At 38.3% G+C, this 17,225-nt stretch overlaps 2 protein-coding genes across 8 annotated transcripts in view; both read left to right on the top strand.

Moving 5' to 3' along the window:
- The window catches only part of AHCTF1 (AT-hook containing transcription factor 1), a 77,631-nt gene extending 74,327 nt beyond the window's left edge, over positions 1–3,304 (top strand). For 6 of the 7 annotated variants that reach the window (XM_049112439.1, XM_049112438.1, XM_049112442.1 and 3 more), the window contains 2 exons: positions 689–771; positions 1,560–3,304. In XM_049112439.1, the coding sequence (XP_048968396.1) occupies positions 689–771; positions 1,560–1,749 (273 nt within the window). In that variant the 3' untranslated portion in view covers positions 1,750–3,304. The remainder of the gene's footprint in view (positions 1–688; positions 772–1,559) is intronic. The other variant, XM_049112441.1, reaches the window with a different exon arrangement.
- Positions 3,001–17,225, top strand: part of LOC112648157 (kinesin-like protein KIF28P) — a 58,917-nt gene continuing 44,692 nt past the window's right edge. Inside the window, exons 1-3 of the mRNA XM_049112976.1 lie at positions 3,001–3,069; positions 8,774–8,920; positions 9,665–9,859. Coding sequence (XP_048968933.1) covers positions 3,001–3,069; positions 8,774–8,920; positions 9,665–9,859 — 411 coding nt within the window. The remainder of the gene's footprint in view (positions 3,070–8,773; positions 8,921–9,664; positions 9,860–17,225) is intronic.

Below are 17,225 nucleotides of genomic sequence, written 5' to 3'. Positions count from 1 at the left end.
TGATTGCACACAACCTTAAAATAAAAACAGTTCAGGGATTGAGAAGAAGACCCTGGTTTTTAACAAGATTCATTCATAAGATTTCTTAAAGTGTCTGCTGTGCGCTGGTTACTCTGCAGGGGCAAAGAGATGACTTGGTCAGATACTTTGCCTTTCAGGAGCTCAATTTAATTGAAAAACTGGAAACACCTAATTACTTCACAGTATGAAAAGAATCAGTTATGCACAAATAACCCTATAGACAGAAGATAAAGCAAACAGGCATCCCTGGAAGAGAAGACAGTGGGTTGCAGAGGCCAGAGGCCCGCAGTGGGTGGGGGTAGGGTGGAGGTTGCTTACACACCGGTAAACAGCCATGTGCACATTCAAGGAAGTACAAAATAAATTGTAGGGAGGAAAACTAGTCTCTGGTGGTCTTGATGAAAGATGAAGAGAACCTGGATTTGGACAGAAGCAAGGACAAATTACACGTGAAAAATACATGCCTTGGAGATGAACTGGGTGTGTGGAGACAGGGATAGAGAGCACCCCTAAAATGACTGGAGTCTCTGCTAAAGATGAAAGGGACCTGTTAGGTCTGAGTTCAGTAGCCCTGTTTGGCTGTATTCCTTGACTTGGGATAGAACTAATTCTACTTAGGTTTCAAGTATTCCCTTATAATTTATCTTTTAAATTTTTTAACCCATAGGAAGATGATGCTCCATCAGTAGAAAGTGTGGGAAGACCAAAAGTGAAAGCAACCAGGACTGCAAAGACGAGACAGGCAAGCAAGTACGCCCTTTTTTATGCCGTAATCTTTGTCCATTTTGTTTCATAGATTGGATTTGAGAAGAGTCTTAGAGAAATTAAGCTCTTTAGAAAAAGGTGATTCTTAGGGGCATTTATGCACAGTGGTTCCTGGAGATGGCTGGATCTCACCACAGAAGGCAGGTCTCTCCACACAGCAGTGAAAGCCCATCCATCCTTTTTAAGGAAGGGCCGTGGGGGTACTTCTGTGCGCAGTGGGTTAGGGGGAGGGCAGTGAGATGTTTCACCCTCTGCTTAATAAAGGTAGATAACTATTAATAAAAATAAATATAAACTTAAAATCTTATATTTATTCATGGGGAAATTTCTCTAGGTATATTCTTAGCCGTGGTTGAATTTCATAAAAAGTACAAAGTAAATCCATTTGAGCTTACTTTAAAAACTGAATGAGACTTTGGTCTGTAATTAACAACACTGTTTCTATGGCATTTGGCTTTATTTATATGTAGGAAACTTTAATATCATGAAAGTAGACACACTCACTGATCACTAGTGTGTGAGTTGCTGTTTCTCACACACGTCACAGGCCTGCTGGCTCTCTTGGCACCAATGTCATGTGAAGACTTTATTCAGCTTCCAGTTAGCTTATATGACAGAAAACAATGATAAAACCAAAGCACCAGGAGAGGCTGCTGCTCCTAAATGGCCTTTTTCTTAATTTAATTGCGAAGTGGATTCTAGTTTATATCATAATATGTTTATTCTTACTCGAATTGTTTTTGTTTTGTTTTGTTTTGTTTTTTTGTTTTCAGAATCAAAGAAGAAGATAACTGGTCACCTCCTCCTGTGAAAATCCGGCTGATTTCTCCCTTGCCAAGCCCGATTGACGAAGTCCAGAGCAAGCCTAAAAGAGCAACAGCAGCACCAGGAAGAGCTCCAGGAAGGGGCAAGAAGAAGCTGTCCTCCTTTCCAAAGCAAGTTTTACGCAGAAAAATGCTCTAATTTTTTTCAACTTTTTAATGAACACCAATTTGTAAAATCATCAGAATTGTGTGGATTATTAAAAATCGTTAATTTGGAAGAAAATAATTTGTATAAATTACTGTAAATTTTTGTAAACAAAAGGTCTTCAATAAGTAAAATAACTCCATAAGGAGTGTGATTCTTTTAGTCTGGGCAGTTTTTCTATTTTATATTAAGACTTCATACATTTATATAATATGTAAATATGGCTTACTACTGGAATGTTAAATAAAGTGTATACTTCACAGTAGTTTGTGTCTGTTAGCTTTTTGAGAAGGGATTTCTGTTTTAATAATGATTTTATAATGCAAGTAGGCATTGGTCCCATTTTCTTTCGCTATAGTTAAAGGTATTCAGCCTTAAAATGAGGATGACTGAAGAACTGTTGATGTTTTTTTTTTAATTGCTATTTTATAATTTATGCACTTTGCTCCTATGATTGAGATTTCTAATCATAAAATGTATATATATATATATTTTTGCCTGTTACTATGTTGAAATCAAATTATGGGCATGTAATTCTGCCGCTTTTTTTAGTTTTAACAGATTTTGTATATTCTACCTCAAATGAGTAATTTTCCAAGTAATGCATTGGTTAAATACAATGTTGGCATTTCTTATTCAGCAAGCTTAAAGGCTCTTTACCTTTAAAGTCTCTGAGTTCCTCAGAGACTAATCATCCAGGTTAGATTGACCGGTTCACTGCTCACTAGCCATTTCTTTAGGAAGATCTAAGAAGGTAGGGAAATGTCAAACAAATCTGCGTCATGGCTACTAGGTGCACCTTGTGCGTGCCTCGTAACCATAGAATGAGAAATCTGAACAAATTTTATAATATTCTTGCTGTAAAAGAGCTTCCTGTTAAACCTCAGAAATCCTTAATATTCAGGTTTGAAAACTGACACATTTTCATAAGACCTCAGGCACAGACTACTGAGGATGGGGGAAGCGTATGAGGCAGGGAAGGAAAAGAAAAATAAGACATTGTTGTGTGGAGATGGTGCAGTTAAGTGATGCTTGATGACAGCCTGTAAAACTCATCAATAAGTAAGTGTTGTAAAATAATTTATAACCAGTAATGGATAGTGTGTAATGAATGGACCATTAATAATTGATTGTCTCAAAACAAACTGCTTGTGTTGGCTAAGCTTGTAATGTTTTCGAGTGAAGCAGAAGCACTGTGCTTTCCACCTTATTTTTCTACCAAATAAACACCACAAGTGATGGGAAATGCCGACGACGCCCCTGCCAGGTATCGACACTGTGAGAGTAGCGGTACGGGTGCGGCCGTTCAGTCAGGTCAGTGATGGTGAAAGCTCCACCACCTTGTTGGAACTTTGACCAGGACTTGCATTTTCTTCATTTTCCAATGATAGTTACCAAACGTGTATTCAAGCTGCTTGTCACTGATGGAATTATTGAACTTATTTAAATGAACTTGTTAAACGAGTAACTTAAAGATCTCTGCATAATTAGTAAACACGTAACCTCATTCCTTTGCACAAGTAGCTCAATAAAAACATTGATGAGAGAAGCGTACTGTCAAGTTAATAATTTCTTAAACCAGTGCGGGTTGATGAATGGAGATACGTACTATTTTTAAGAAGTGTACTTGCACTCCCAACTACTCATTCAACTGTGTTGCTACAACACCATAGGATAAAATAGAGATTACGCTTGTTCTGGAACCTTGTAGTAATCTCTGATTATCCGTGCATTAGTTAAAATTTTAAGATAGTTCTGAACAATTGACCCAGTCAGCAAACTTCCGACTGCTATGCATCAAACACTGTGCTGCAGATAGGTTACAAAGCAGCTATCAGTCTTATCATGTAAGTAAGTGGTGGCAGCACGTACCACAGTGGTAAGGCAAGTAGTCTGGGCCCCCAGAGATGGATCAGTTCTAGTCAATTCTACCTAGCTAGGTCGTGAAGACTCTGCAGAGGGAGGCATTTCAGATGACCCAAGGGGCAAGTAAGGTTTGGACAAAAATATGCTAGATAGAACAATGTCCAAGGGCATACTGGTCAGTGACCAGTGTTGAGTGGCATACGATGAACGTAATGGGGACCACGTATCAGGTCTGGTTTCCCACTTGGAGATTGTTCAACCTGATGCTTTTTCTCCATCGGTTTTTAAGATTATGTTGCATGTTTTCAGTTGGTGTCAGTGATTTCCTGTGCCCTGGCATTTATCTGCATGGCAGGAAATGCTTCAGCAGCCCAGCAGGTATAGTACTGGATAGCTTTATGCGCATAACCAGACAACCTCAAGTGTCGCAGCTCATCAGGGCTTAGGCTCCTGAACAAACCAGGAGCCCAAGAACTGTGAGGAGTTTAATGTTTCAACCAAGAAAAAGGAAATAAAACAATTTTGTAATCAAACATGTCAATACGCTGAAAGTACTTGTTCCAGGGGTATTTTTCACTGGCCTTTACTACTGTGGCAGCAACTATAAGTTTTACAGTATGGGGGGAGCAAGTAGGCACTCAGTTAATTACATGGCTTTTAGGTCCCCTCATCAAAAAGATTGCATTTGATTGTATTCCACCCACACCGTTGGCTTGCCTGTAGCTAGGAGGAGAGCAGACCTGAGGGTGAACAGTTAGGGATCACCCCTGGACAACTGGAGCACCTCCAGGTGGCCTGGACTCTTAATCTCTGACTTCCTAGCTTTATCCTCATTGTGAGGTCGGAGCACCAACTTGGTGAGACTCTGATAAGAGGAAGCACTTTCTCAGGAGCCTTTGAAGCACAATCTGAGGTCAGATGAACTTGGGTTTCTCACTCACCCACTGTGTGACCCTGAAGAAGGTGCTAAACTCTCTGAGCCTTGGTTTCCTTACGTGCAAAGTGGAGATGTTGAACTCCGCAGGCTTACCGGTTCTAAAACCTAGGTGAAATAACGTGCAAATCAACACACTGCCTTGATGAATAAGGAGTCTTGATGGTAGCCACTATAATTTTTCCTTGAGAGAGAGAGAGACCATATGTGGGGGGAGAAGGGGCTGGTGGCAAAGAGAATCACACAGACTACAGTGAGTGCAGAGCTTGATCTCACAACAGCAAGATCACGACCTGAGCCAAAACCAAGAGTCGGGTGCCCAACCGAGCCACCCAGGTGCCCCTGCTATAATTTTTTGTGAATGGTTTTATTGAGATAGTTCACATACTATATAGTTCCCTCGCTTAAAGTATACCATCCAATACTTTTTAGTAGATTCACAGATTCGTGCCATTTTCACCAATTTCAGAACTAAAATTTTCATCACCTCAAGAATCTGCCAGTTAGCTTGACCATCCTTATCCCTTTAGTTCTAAGCAACTGGTACTCTAACCTTAGTCTGTACATATTTGCCTGTTCTGTACAGGTCGGGTGAATGGGGTTCGTCTTGTGACTTAGCATAATGGTTTCAAGGTCTGTCCATGTTGTAACATGGATCAAAATTTCATTTCTTTGTGGACTGGATCATACCCCATTGTGTGGACATGCACATTTTGTTTAATCCATTCTTCAGTGGATGTTTGAGTTGTGTTGGCTTTCTCCACAGCCTTATTTTGGTTTCTGCAGGAAATAATGCTGCTATAAACATTCACGTGTAAGTTTTTGTGTGGATGCATGTTTTTATTTCTTTTGGTTTTATACCCAGGCATGGAATTGCTGAGTCACGGAGTAGTAATTTCAGGAACTGACAGATTTTCCAAAGCCAGCTGTACCAGGGGTATACCCCACCAACCCGTGTATGAGGATTCCACTTTCTTCAGTCCAACCCAGTTACCAGTCTGTATTATAGCCATTCTGGGTGTGAAGTGATGTCCTGTGGTTTTGAATTGCAGTTCCCTGATGATGAAGAATGTCAAATATCTTCATATTATTGTCCATTAGTGTATCCTCTTTGAATGTCTATCTAGATCTCTTACTCATTTTTAAGTGGGTTATCTTTTTACATTGAGCTCTTCTGGATAGATTCAATTCCTTATTAGATAACATGCAAATTTTCTCATTCTGTGGGTATTTTCTTGATGGTGTCTTTTAAAGCATAAAGTTTTTAATTTTGATGAAGTCTTTTAAATTTTAACTCGTGCTTTGGTGTCCTTAGACTCTTTTGCCCAATCCAAGGTCACAAATATTTACTTCTATGTTTTCTTTTGTACTAATAGCTCTTACGTTTAGGTCTTTGGTCCATTTTGTGTTAATTTTTGTGTATAAAATGAAGTAAGCCTCCAAGTTCAATTTTTTTGCATGTAGCTGTCGAGTTTTCCCAGGACCACTTCTTTCCCCATTTTCATAGCCTTGTTGAAAATCAGTTGGCCGCAGAGGCCTAGGATGATTTCTAGACTTTCAATTTCATTATATTAATCTGTATGTCTGTTGTGCCAGTATTACACTACTGCCTTAGTCACTGTTTGGTTAGTACTAAGTTGAGAAATTGGGAATTGTGAATCCTGCTTTGTTCTTTTTCAAGACTGTTTTGGCTGTTCTGGGTGTCTTCCAGTTCCATTTAATTTTACAATTAACTTATCAATTTCTACACAGAATCAGGTGGGGTTCTGATAGAGATTTCACTGAATCTGTACATCAATTTGGAGAGTGTTATCATCTTAGCAATGCTAAGTCTGATCTATGAGCATAGGGTGTTTTCCCAATTTTTAAATCATCTTTAGTTTCATTCAACAATGTCTTGTAGTATTCGGAAGGTATGTTTTGTACTTCTTTTATTAACTATTCCTAAGTGTTTTGTTCCTTTTGATACTATTAAACATGGAACTTTTCCATTTCATTTTCAGATTGTTCCTTTCAAGTGTATGTAATTGATTTTCGTGTGTGGTTCTTATGTTTTACAAGCTTACTGAACTCCTTTATTAGTTCTAATAGTTTTTTTAGAGAATTCCTTAGGATTTTCTATAAATCCTGTCCTCTGCAAAGAGATAATTTTATTTCTTCCTTTCCTATGCAGATACCTTTAATTTCTTTTTTCCTGCCTATTTGCCCTAGATCCTCCAATACAATATTGAATAGAAGTGTTAAAGTAGAAATCCTTGTCTTCTACTTGATCTTAGCATATAACATTCAGTCTTGACCATTAATTATTTGGATACCGATGGTGGGTCTTTCATAGATGCTCTTTATCTGAAGAATTCCATTTCTTAATTCCTTGAGTGTTTTTTATCATGAAAGGGTGTTAGATTTTGCTAAATGCATTTTCTACATCTATTGAGATGGTACGTGATTTTTGGTTTTCATTCTATTGATCTATTTCATGAAGTCATTACCTTAAAGTTGCCAGAGATTTGCTTTAATCAAGTATAGTAAGGTGACAGACATAGAAACAACTGCCTTAAAATTCTCAAGAAAATGGAGCATGCCACACAGAGGAAGTATCAAGGTCAGGCAAATGACAGAAGGAGCATATCCCACAGCCTTATTTTGGTTTCTGCAGGAAGGAATGGGCAGGCATAATGGGGAAATTTGAGCAAGTTTAGGATTATATAGTTTGAGTAATTTCAATGGACTCTGGGCTAGAGTCCATAGAGAGGTGGTCTCTAGGCAGGTACCTGGCCCTGGGGTGATTTAGGGCATGGGAAATACTGGCTTGATGTGTGAGAGTTTGGTAAAGGAGGTGTTTGGGATATGGACTTTGGATTGGTTGGTTTACATGAAAGGCAAGTTGCTTACTATCTCTAGGAATCTATTAGCCCTGGAGGGGCAGTCTTTTTAGGCCCCAGGATGTCAATGCATTATCAAATATAGAAAATAAAAAACATGATTAATACAATAATTTTCAGATGTTAAATCAACCTTACAACCTTGGATAAATCACATTTGGCCATGACATATAATTCTTTTTACATGTTGCTGGATTTGGTTTGCTAATAATTTATTGAGGATTCTTGCATTGATACTCATGAGGGAAATTGATCTGTATTTCCATTTTCTTGTAATGTCTTTGCCTGGATTTGGTATAGAGGTAACATTGCCTTCATAAAAGTAGGTTTGGGAAGTATTCCCTCTTCTATTTTTTGGAAGAGTTTATGAAGAATTGATATTCTAAAGTTTTGGTAGGAATTCAAACCAGCATTCAAACCATCTAGGCTTTTTTTCTTTTTCTTTCTACTTCAATCTCTTGTTATAGGTGTATTCAGATTGTCTGTTTCTGGAGTCAGTTTCAGGAGTTCTGTGTTTAAGAATTTGCCCATTTAAATTATCTAACTTGTTGGTACCCAGTGGTTCATAGTATCCATTATAATCCTTTATTTCTTTAATCATGGTTTCCTTCAGTTCCTTATGTTTATAATGCTTCCTATAAGGACACTGCTGAGAAGTCTGGCATCTGGTCACTCACTGGTCACTGTCATTTTCCCAGTGAATAGGGAAATTCCTTTCCTGTTTCTTTGCAGCCTCCTCATTTTTCAACAGAAACTAGACACTTTAGGTAATACAGTATAGCAAATCTGGAAACTGATTCGCCCACCCCTGTGTAGTTTATTATTGTTACTTGGTTATTTGTTTAGTGACTGGTTGGATTATTGCAGTGAAGTCCATCCCCCCACCTCTGGAGGGCACAGCTTTGGGTATGCCCCGTCACCCTGAGTAACACTGGTTTGGATAGGGCTCATTCCTCTTTTGACCACGCCAAGCTGTTCAACTCTGCTGATTGATGACTGACTGCTCTGTTTTCAACAATGTCCTAGAGGCATAAATTACTCTTAACTAATGTGATCATATTCCGGTTCCTTTAAAAGGAACCGTCTCAGTGATTGATATTTTTTTTTCTCCAGGTGGGTTTGTCCCTGCTGTGTTATTTCCCAGCACCTGCTCCCCCTCCTCTGCCCCACAACCTCTGCAAACTAGAGAGACTGTAATTTAATCTAACAACAACCCTCCTCCCAGTTGCCTTTCATCACAATTTCTGTTCTTGAGTGTGCCCTTAGGATCAAGCTTCTCTGAAAGAGCAAATGATATCAGTTTCCTGGAGAAGACATTAGTTGCTATCCCCCCCAGACAGGTTGTCTAAACCTGATCTCTGGATTTGGGAGTGGAGACAATGGCAAGCTGCTCCCTGTTTTAGAAGCCCAGCACTTGAATGTGAAACAGCAGTTGGAGATCCTCCCAGCTTACCTGTCCTGGCGTGGACTCCCCAGCTCGGAGGTGGGGGCAAGGACAGCCAGCACCCTAGTATTCTCAGCATGATGTGTCCAAAGTAGAGCCTCCATTGCATGCATGGGCATTGGTTAGAAGAAGGAATGCTACCTCTCACCAAGTCTCTCCCAGGACTTAGCCTTGGCAACAAGTAGATGAGAGTGGGATGTGAAATCTGATATCCTGCCCCTGCCAAGAAAAAAAAAACCCTCCAGCTGGAATATCTGGGGATATTCCTTGTGGCATTGGCTCCAGGAGTCTGGGGTAGAGTCTCCACCTAGCTGAGCTGTCAGGGGAGACAAAGGGAATGGTCTTGCTTCAAATACCAGATGCAACTTTCTTAATAATTGTGGTATGTTTCCTTGAATAGATATTTTGTCATCGGTTGTCTGCCCTGAGGACCATTTCCAGTGTCTTGAAATGGCTGCTTTTCCATATCTTTTTTTCATGAATAATTGTCACCAGTTTCACTGGGGATAAAAAGGGGAAGCTCTTGGTTGCTATAGTTATTATTATTAGCATAGCTGCGTGTTAGGCTATTTTCAGAAAATTATTATCACTAGAGACAAGCCTTTCAGAAATTCTGAGGAAGTTTAAGAGCTGCTGCTTATCATAATAGCTGCTAAGAATAACAGAGAATAAAATGAATAAATGGTGAGTGCCTGGCTCAATTTCTTATGTATAAAGACTTGCAAAAACAATTCGAATGACAAAACTACAATGACTGACTGTGAATTTATAATTTGACTATAGAGAGAGAAGAATTCTGGGAGCAAATGTGTGATTTCCATGCATTCCAGGACTACCACCACCATACAAGACCCTAAGAATCCAGAACACAGGAAGACATTTACTTTTGACCTGGCATATTGGTCTCACGATGGATTTCAGAAGGATAAAGATGGCGTGTTTATTTCAGCTGATCCTAGCAGTCAATTTGCAAGCCAGGTAAATTGCTTTAAAGCACAACTTCAAAGGAAGGTGGTTGGGTTTTTTTGTTTTTTAATGAAATGTAACAGTAGAACAGTGTAATTTTTTTAATGCAAGCATGCTATGATATATAGTTCCATTTGAGAGTTTGATTTTAAATTTATTCCTTTTTCATGTTAAACATGAGGTCCAAAAGGACAGCTATTGTGTAAATAATTTTTAGAAACTCAAATCAATTGATTTCCCAATGTATTGACATAGTTTGAAAAAGAAGCGTCAGTTTAGTCAATTATATTTTGCCTGTTTGAAATAAGCAAAATTTGTGATGTGCTCAGCATTTGAGAAGTCTTGTTTTATTAAGTATTTATCATGTGCCATGTATTATTCCATCTTAAAGTTGCCCACAAATTGGTACAGAGTGACAGGCAAATAAGTTCATTCAGAAATGTTACATGTTCTGGGATAAGAATATGGGATACAATGGGGTACAAATGGAGAGGAGGTCATTTCAATCTGGACAAAGCTCACTGAGTTTCTTGGATCTGGGTGTGTGTATAGTTTTGATCAAATTTGAAAAAATTTCAACTATCATTTTTTTCAAACATCTTCCCTCACCACCAATCAATTGTGGGGAAATAATAATGTTTTATAGTGGATAGCTTTTGCATGTATTTTGTTAGATTTATTCTTAAAGTATTTCATTTTTTGGGGGGGTGGGCAAACAGATAACAAACTCCACACACTGAGTACAGAGCCCAATGTGAGGCTCTTTCCCACAACCCTGAGATCATGACTCAAGCCAAAATCAAGAGTCAGAGACTCAACTGACCGAGCCACCCAGGTGCCCTGATAGCCAAAATTATTTTGAAAGACCCTGAAACCTGAAGAACTTAAAACCCACTAGAGAGCTTCAGTAGTCAAGACAGAGTGGTATTGGCTAAAAGACAGAAATATAGATCAATGGAATAGAATAAAGTATTCAGAAATAGATCCTCATATATTGTCATTCTTTTTGTGATGGTGCTGTAATGGGTTGAATAGTGTTTCCCCAAAATCTGTATCTACTCAATACCTTAGAATGTAACCTTAAGTGGAAATAAGATATTGGCAGAAGTGATTAGGTAAGAATTAGGCCATACTAGATTAGAGTGGGCTCAAAATCTAATTTTGGGGGGCAGCCCGGGTGGCTCAGCAGTTTAGCACCTGCCTTCAACCCAGGGCCTGATCCTGGAGACCCAGGATCAAGTCCCACATTGGGATCCCTGCATGGAGCCTGCTTCTCCCTCTGCCTCTCCCTGTGTCTCTCATGAATAAATAAATAAAATCTTTTTTAAAAAATCTAATTTTTGTAAGATGAGGGAAATCTGGACATACACACAGAGAGAATGCCATGTGATTATGAAGGTAGAGATTGGAATTATATGGTAATGAGCCAAGGAATGCCAAGGAATGCTGGGAGTCACCAGAAGCTGGGAATAGTTAAGGAAGGATTCTTCCCTAGATCCTTCAGACAGCATGGCCTTGCCAGCACCTTGATTTCGGACTTTCAGGCTTCGGAATCAAGAAAATAATTTTCTTTTGTTTTTAGTCACCCATTTTGTGGCAATTTGCTATGGCAACCCTAGCAAACTAATAGAGGTGACATTGTTCTTCAAAATTAAAGCCTTTCAACAAATGATATTAGACATCCATGTGGAAAAGTATGACCTTTCATCTTTTCCTCATACCATATAAAAATGGACTCAGAATGAAACATAGACCTAATAGAGCTAAAATTATAAAACCTCTAAAAGAAAGGAGAAAATTTCTGTGGTATCAGATTTGAAAGATATCTTAGGTAGGACACAAACCTTAAAAAAATATTTATGTTTTAAGTTCAATTGTAATAAAAGAAAATAATAAATTAGACTGGTGAAAAAACAAACTTTTGCTCTTTACAGCATCCCAACAATAGCATGAAAAGGCTAGCCACAAAGAAAGAAAATATTTATAAAACAGATAAATTACCAAAATATTTAATGAATTCTTACAACTTAATATTAAAAAAGAAAAACAAGTCAGGGGCACCTGGGTGGCTCAGTGGTTGAGTGTCTGTCTTAGGCTCAGGGTGTGATCCTGGGGTCCTAGATGGAGTCCCACATTGGGCTCCCCCCACAGGGAGCCTGCTTCTCCCTCTGTGTTTCTGCCTCTATCTCTCTATGTCTCTCACTAATAAATACTTTAAAAAAAAAAAAAAAGAAAAGTGAATTTTTTTAAGGGAAAAGATTTGATCAGAGACTTCATTAAAGTATATGTGAGGGATCCCTGGGTGGCGCAGCGGTTTGGCGCCTGCCTTTGGCCCAGGGCGCGATCCTGGAGACCCGGGATCGAATCCCACGTCAGGCTCCCGGTGCATGGAGCTTGCTTCTCCCTCTGCCTGTGTCTCTGCCTCTCTCTCTCTCTCTCTGTGTGACTGTCATAAATAAATAAAAAAAATATTAAAAATAAAAAAAACACACATAAAGTATATGTGAAAAAACAATGAAAAAGTATCAGACTTTTTCAGTTAGGGAAATGCAAGTTAACACCAAAATGAAATACTACTACACGTCAATAAGAATGACAAAAATTAAAAATTGACAATATGAAGTATTACTATACACGTGGACCAATTGGAACTCTAATATAGTACTTAGGACATTGTAAAAATGTTGAGTTATCTTGGAAAATAAGCATGTTCTTCAAAAGTTATGCATACACTTAACCATATAATCCAGCAATTCTGAGAGAAACAAACATATGCCCTAACAAACAACCATCTGCAAGTGTCTTTCGCAACTTTATATATAATAGTCCCAAACTAGAAACTCACACTGAGAAAGAGGGGCAGAGGCACATTGGGGAAACAAGCCTCGGGTACAGAAACCCTCAGATAAGAAGGATATCACAGGTACAGAAGTTCTCCCCAATGATTGAAAGGATGGAGTTCCACAGTGGGCATCCCTAGCCCTGGAGACCTGAATGGCAAGAATGAGCCCCCATAACACCTGGCTTTGAAAATCAGCAGGCCTTAACTCTGGGAGAGCCTGAGGGTTATAAGAAACTGAGGCTCCCCTCTTAAAGATCCAGCACACCATAGAACACAATTTGAGACCCTGCACAGAAGCAGTAGTTTGAAAAGCACTATATGTGAAGGTTTATTGACTAGTTTTAGATGATGTGTTAGAGGGTCAGGGATCTGTAGGAATGTTATCCAACAGCCATCCCTAGACCACCTGGTTCTGCCAACCACGGGAGATTGTGCTACTGGGCCCTGCAGGACATCCTATACATAAAGCCACTATTTTCAAGACCAGGTGACATAACTGACTACGTAATAAACAAAAAGGAACACAAAGGGTAAGACAAATGGGGACATACATATATATGTTTCAAATGAAAGAATGAGATAAAACCTCAGGAAAAAACTGAAATACACCTGATAAAGAGCTCAACGTATTGTTCCTCAGATGCTCACCAAACTCAGGAGAATGGATGAACACAGGGAGAATGTCAAAAAAGAGAAAATATCTTTTAAAACCAATTATAGCTGAAGAGAAGAATACAATAGCAAATGAAAAAGATACTGGGAGGGATCAACAGCAGATCAGAGGATGCAGAAGATCCTTTCCACCACCCAGTTGAACAGCAATTATGAAAAAGAAAAAGAATTTTAAATATGAGCATAGGTTGTGAGACCTCTGGGACAACATTCAGCATACTAACATTTGCATTATTGGGATCCCAGAAAAAGAAGAGAGGGAGGAAGGGGCAAAAAAGTTATTTGAAGAAATAATAGCTAAAAACTTCCCTAACCCCTGGGAAGAAAACAGACATCCAGGTCTAGGAAGCATAGAGAGTCCCAAACAAGATGAACCCAAGGAGGCTCATACCAAGGCATTTAATAATTAAAATATAAAAAATTAATGATAATCTAAAGAAGAGCAAGAAGAAAGCAAAATGTTTTATACAAAGGAAACCCCAAAATGCTATCAGTTTATTTTTCAGCAGAAACTGCAAGCCAGAAGTGAGTGGCATGATGATGCCAGAAAGGAAAAACCCTACAACCAAGAATTTTATACCTGGCAAGATTATTATTTAGAACTGGAGAGAGAGTTTTCCAGACAAAAATTAAAAATGAAAAAGTTGATCAGCACTTAACCAGCCTTATAAGAAATGTTAAAAGGATTCTTTAAGTGGAAAAGAAAACACCATAAATAGAAGACATTAATAAAGGGAAAATTTTCACTGGCAAAGGCAAATATATAATAAATGTAGTAGATCAATTACTTATAATAAAACCAGTATAAAAGTTAAAAAATAAAAATAGGGCACCTGGTGGCTCAGTTGGTTAAGCACCTGCTTTCAGCTCAGGTCACAATTCCAGGGTCTTGGGATCAAGTCCTGTGTTGAGCTCCCTGCTCTGTGGAGGGGTCTGCTGCTACCTCTCCCTCTACCCCTCCCCCTGATTGTACTCTCTCTCTCTCTCTCTCTCAGATAAATAAATAAATAATCAATCTTTAAAAAGGTAAAAAAAAAAGTAGTAAAGTAATTTATATTTTAAGAAATGAGTTAAGGGAAACACAAAACTTAAAAAATGTGAAATATGGGGATGCCTGGGTGGCTCAGTGGTTGAGCGTCTACCTTTGGCTCAGGGCGTAAGTCCCCAAGTCCCATGATCAAATCCCACAACGGGCTTCCTGCATGGAGCCTACTTCTCCCTCTGCCTATGTCTCTGCCATTCTCTCTCTCTCTCTCTCTCTCTCTCTCTCTGTCTCTCTCTCTGTGTCTTTCATGAATAAATAAATAAAACTTTTTAAAAATATGAAATAGGATGTCATGTACATAAAACATGGAGAGGGAGTAAAATTGAGAGCTTTCAGAATGTGCTTAAACATAAGCAATCATCTCTTTAATATAGACTGCTATATACATCAAATATTACATGTCATTCTCATGTAACCACAAACCCAAATCCTATGATAGATACACAAAAAATAAAGAGAAAGGAATCCAAGCACAATGCTAAAGGAAGTTATCAAATCACAAGAAAAGAAGAACAAGAAAGGAACAGAGAATTAGAAAACAATGTCTGAATAACAAGAAGTACATACCAATCAATAATTAGTTTAAATGTAAATGGACTAAATACTCCAATCAAAAGACACATGGTGTAACTAGATGGGTGAAAAAAACAAGACCCATGTATATGCTGCCTACAAGGGACTCCACTGTAGATCCAAAGACACCTATAGATGGAAAGCACAAAGATGGAAAAAATATTCTAAGTGAATGGAAGTGGGGGGGAAATAAAGCTAGAGTAACAGTAGTTCTATCAAACAAAATAGACTTTATTTTTTCTTAAGATTTATTTATTTGAGAGAGAGAGAGAACATGCAAGCAGGGAAGGAGCAGAGGGAGAGAGAAAATCCTCAAGCAGACTCCCCACTGAGCACAGAGCCCTACTTGGTGTTCCATCCCAGCACTCTGAGATTATGACCTGAGCTGAAATCAAGAGTCAGATGCTCAACTGACTGAGCCACCCAGGCACCCCAGACAAAATAAACTTTAAAACAAATACTGTAAGAAGAGACAAAGAAGGCACTATATAATGATAAAGCAAACAGTCCAACAAGAGGATATAACAATTGTAAATCTCTATGCACCCAATATAGGAGCATCTAACTATATAAAGCCAATATTAAGAGACATAAAGGGAGAAACTGAAAGTAATGCAATTATAGAAGGGGACGTTAACACCCCAATTATGTCAGTAGACAGATCATTCAGACAGAAAATCAACAAGGAAAGTGTGGCTTTGAATGACACATAACAAGAGGGACTTAACAGCTATATTCAGAACATTTCATCCTAAAGAAGCAGAATACGCATTCTTCTCAAGCATACATGGGACCTTCTCCAGGATAGATTTCATGTTAGCCCACAAAACAAACCTCAAGAAACTTAAGAAATTTGAAATCATATCAAGCATCTTTTCTGACCACAATGGTATGAAACCAGAAATCAATTACAAGAATAAAACTGGAAAAAACATAAACAGGTGGATGCTAAACAACATGTTACTAAACAGCCAATGGACTAACATCAGAGAGGAAATAAAAAAATACATGGAGACAAATGAAAATGGAAACACAAAGGCTCAAAATCTTTGGGATGCGGCAAAAGCAGTTCTAAGAGGGAATATTATAGTGACACAGGCCTAAGTCAAGGAACAAGAAAAATATTAAATAAACAACCTAACCTTACTTCTAAAGGAACTAGAAAAAGAACAAAAGCCAAATTTAGTAGAAGGAAGGAAATAATAAAGATCAGAGGCAAAATAAATGAAATAAAGACTTAAAAAATAAGTCTGCAACTAAGAGCTGGTTCTTTGAAAAGATAGACAAATTAATAGATCTTTAGCCAGACTCATCAGGAGGGAGAGAGCTCAAATATGTAAAATCAGAAAGACGGAAGTTACAACAGACATCAGAGAAATACAAAGAATTACAGGAGACTAGTACGAGAAATTGCAAGCCAACAAATTGGACAACCTATAAGAAATGAATATATCTGTAGAAACACAACCTTCCAGACTGAATCAGAAAGAAAAAATCGGAACAGACTGACCACTGGTAACAAAAGTGAATTGGTAATTAAAGAACTCCCAACAAGGAAAAGTACACAACCAAATGGCTTCCCAGGTGAATTCTACCAAATATTTAAAGAAGTGTTAATATCCATTCTTCTCAAATTATAAATACACAAAGATCAAAAGCACAGAGTATAGAGCCGGAAATAAACCCACGCTTAAATGGTCAGTTCATCTATGACAAAGGAGGCAAGACTATACAATAGGGGAAAACACAATCTCTTCAGTAAATGGCACTGAGAAACTGATAATTACATGAAAAAGAATGAAAGTGAACCATTTTCTTACACTATACAGAAAAATTAAGTTGAAATGGGTTACAGACCTAAAAGTGATAACTGAATCTATAGAAATCCTAAAAGAAAACATAGGCAGTAAACTCTGAGATAATGGTCTTAGCAATATTTTTATGGATTTGTGGCCTCAGACAAGGGAAACCAAGGCAAAAACAATTAGAACTACATCAAACTAAAAAGCTTTTGCATAGCAAAGGAAATAATCAAGAACATAGAAAGGCAACCTGCCTAGATCAGTGGAACAGAATAGGGAGCCCAGAAATAAACCTATGTGTATATGGTCAATAATCTATGACAAAGGAGCCACAAATAGGCAATGGGGAAAGGATCATGTTTTCAGTAAATGGTGTTGGGGAAACTGATCAACCACATGAAATGTGACAAATGAAACTGGACCCCAACCTCAACCACTCACAAA

Source organism: Canis lupus, chromosome 7 (genome assembly GCF_003254725.2).
Source record: "Canis lupus dingo isolate Sandy chromosome 7, ASM325472v2, whole genome shotgun sequence".
Taxonomy (NCBI): Eukaryota; Metazoa; Chordata; class Mammalia; order Carnivora; family Canidae; genus Canis; species Canis lupus.
This window is presented reverse-complemented; position numbering and strand designations above follow the sequence as displayed.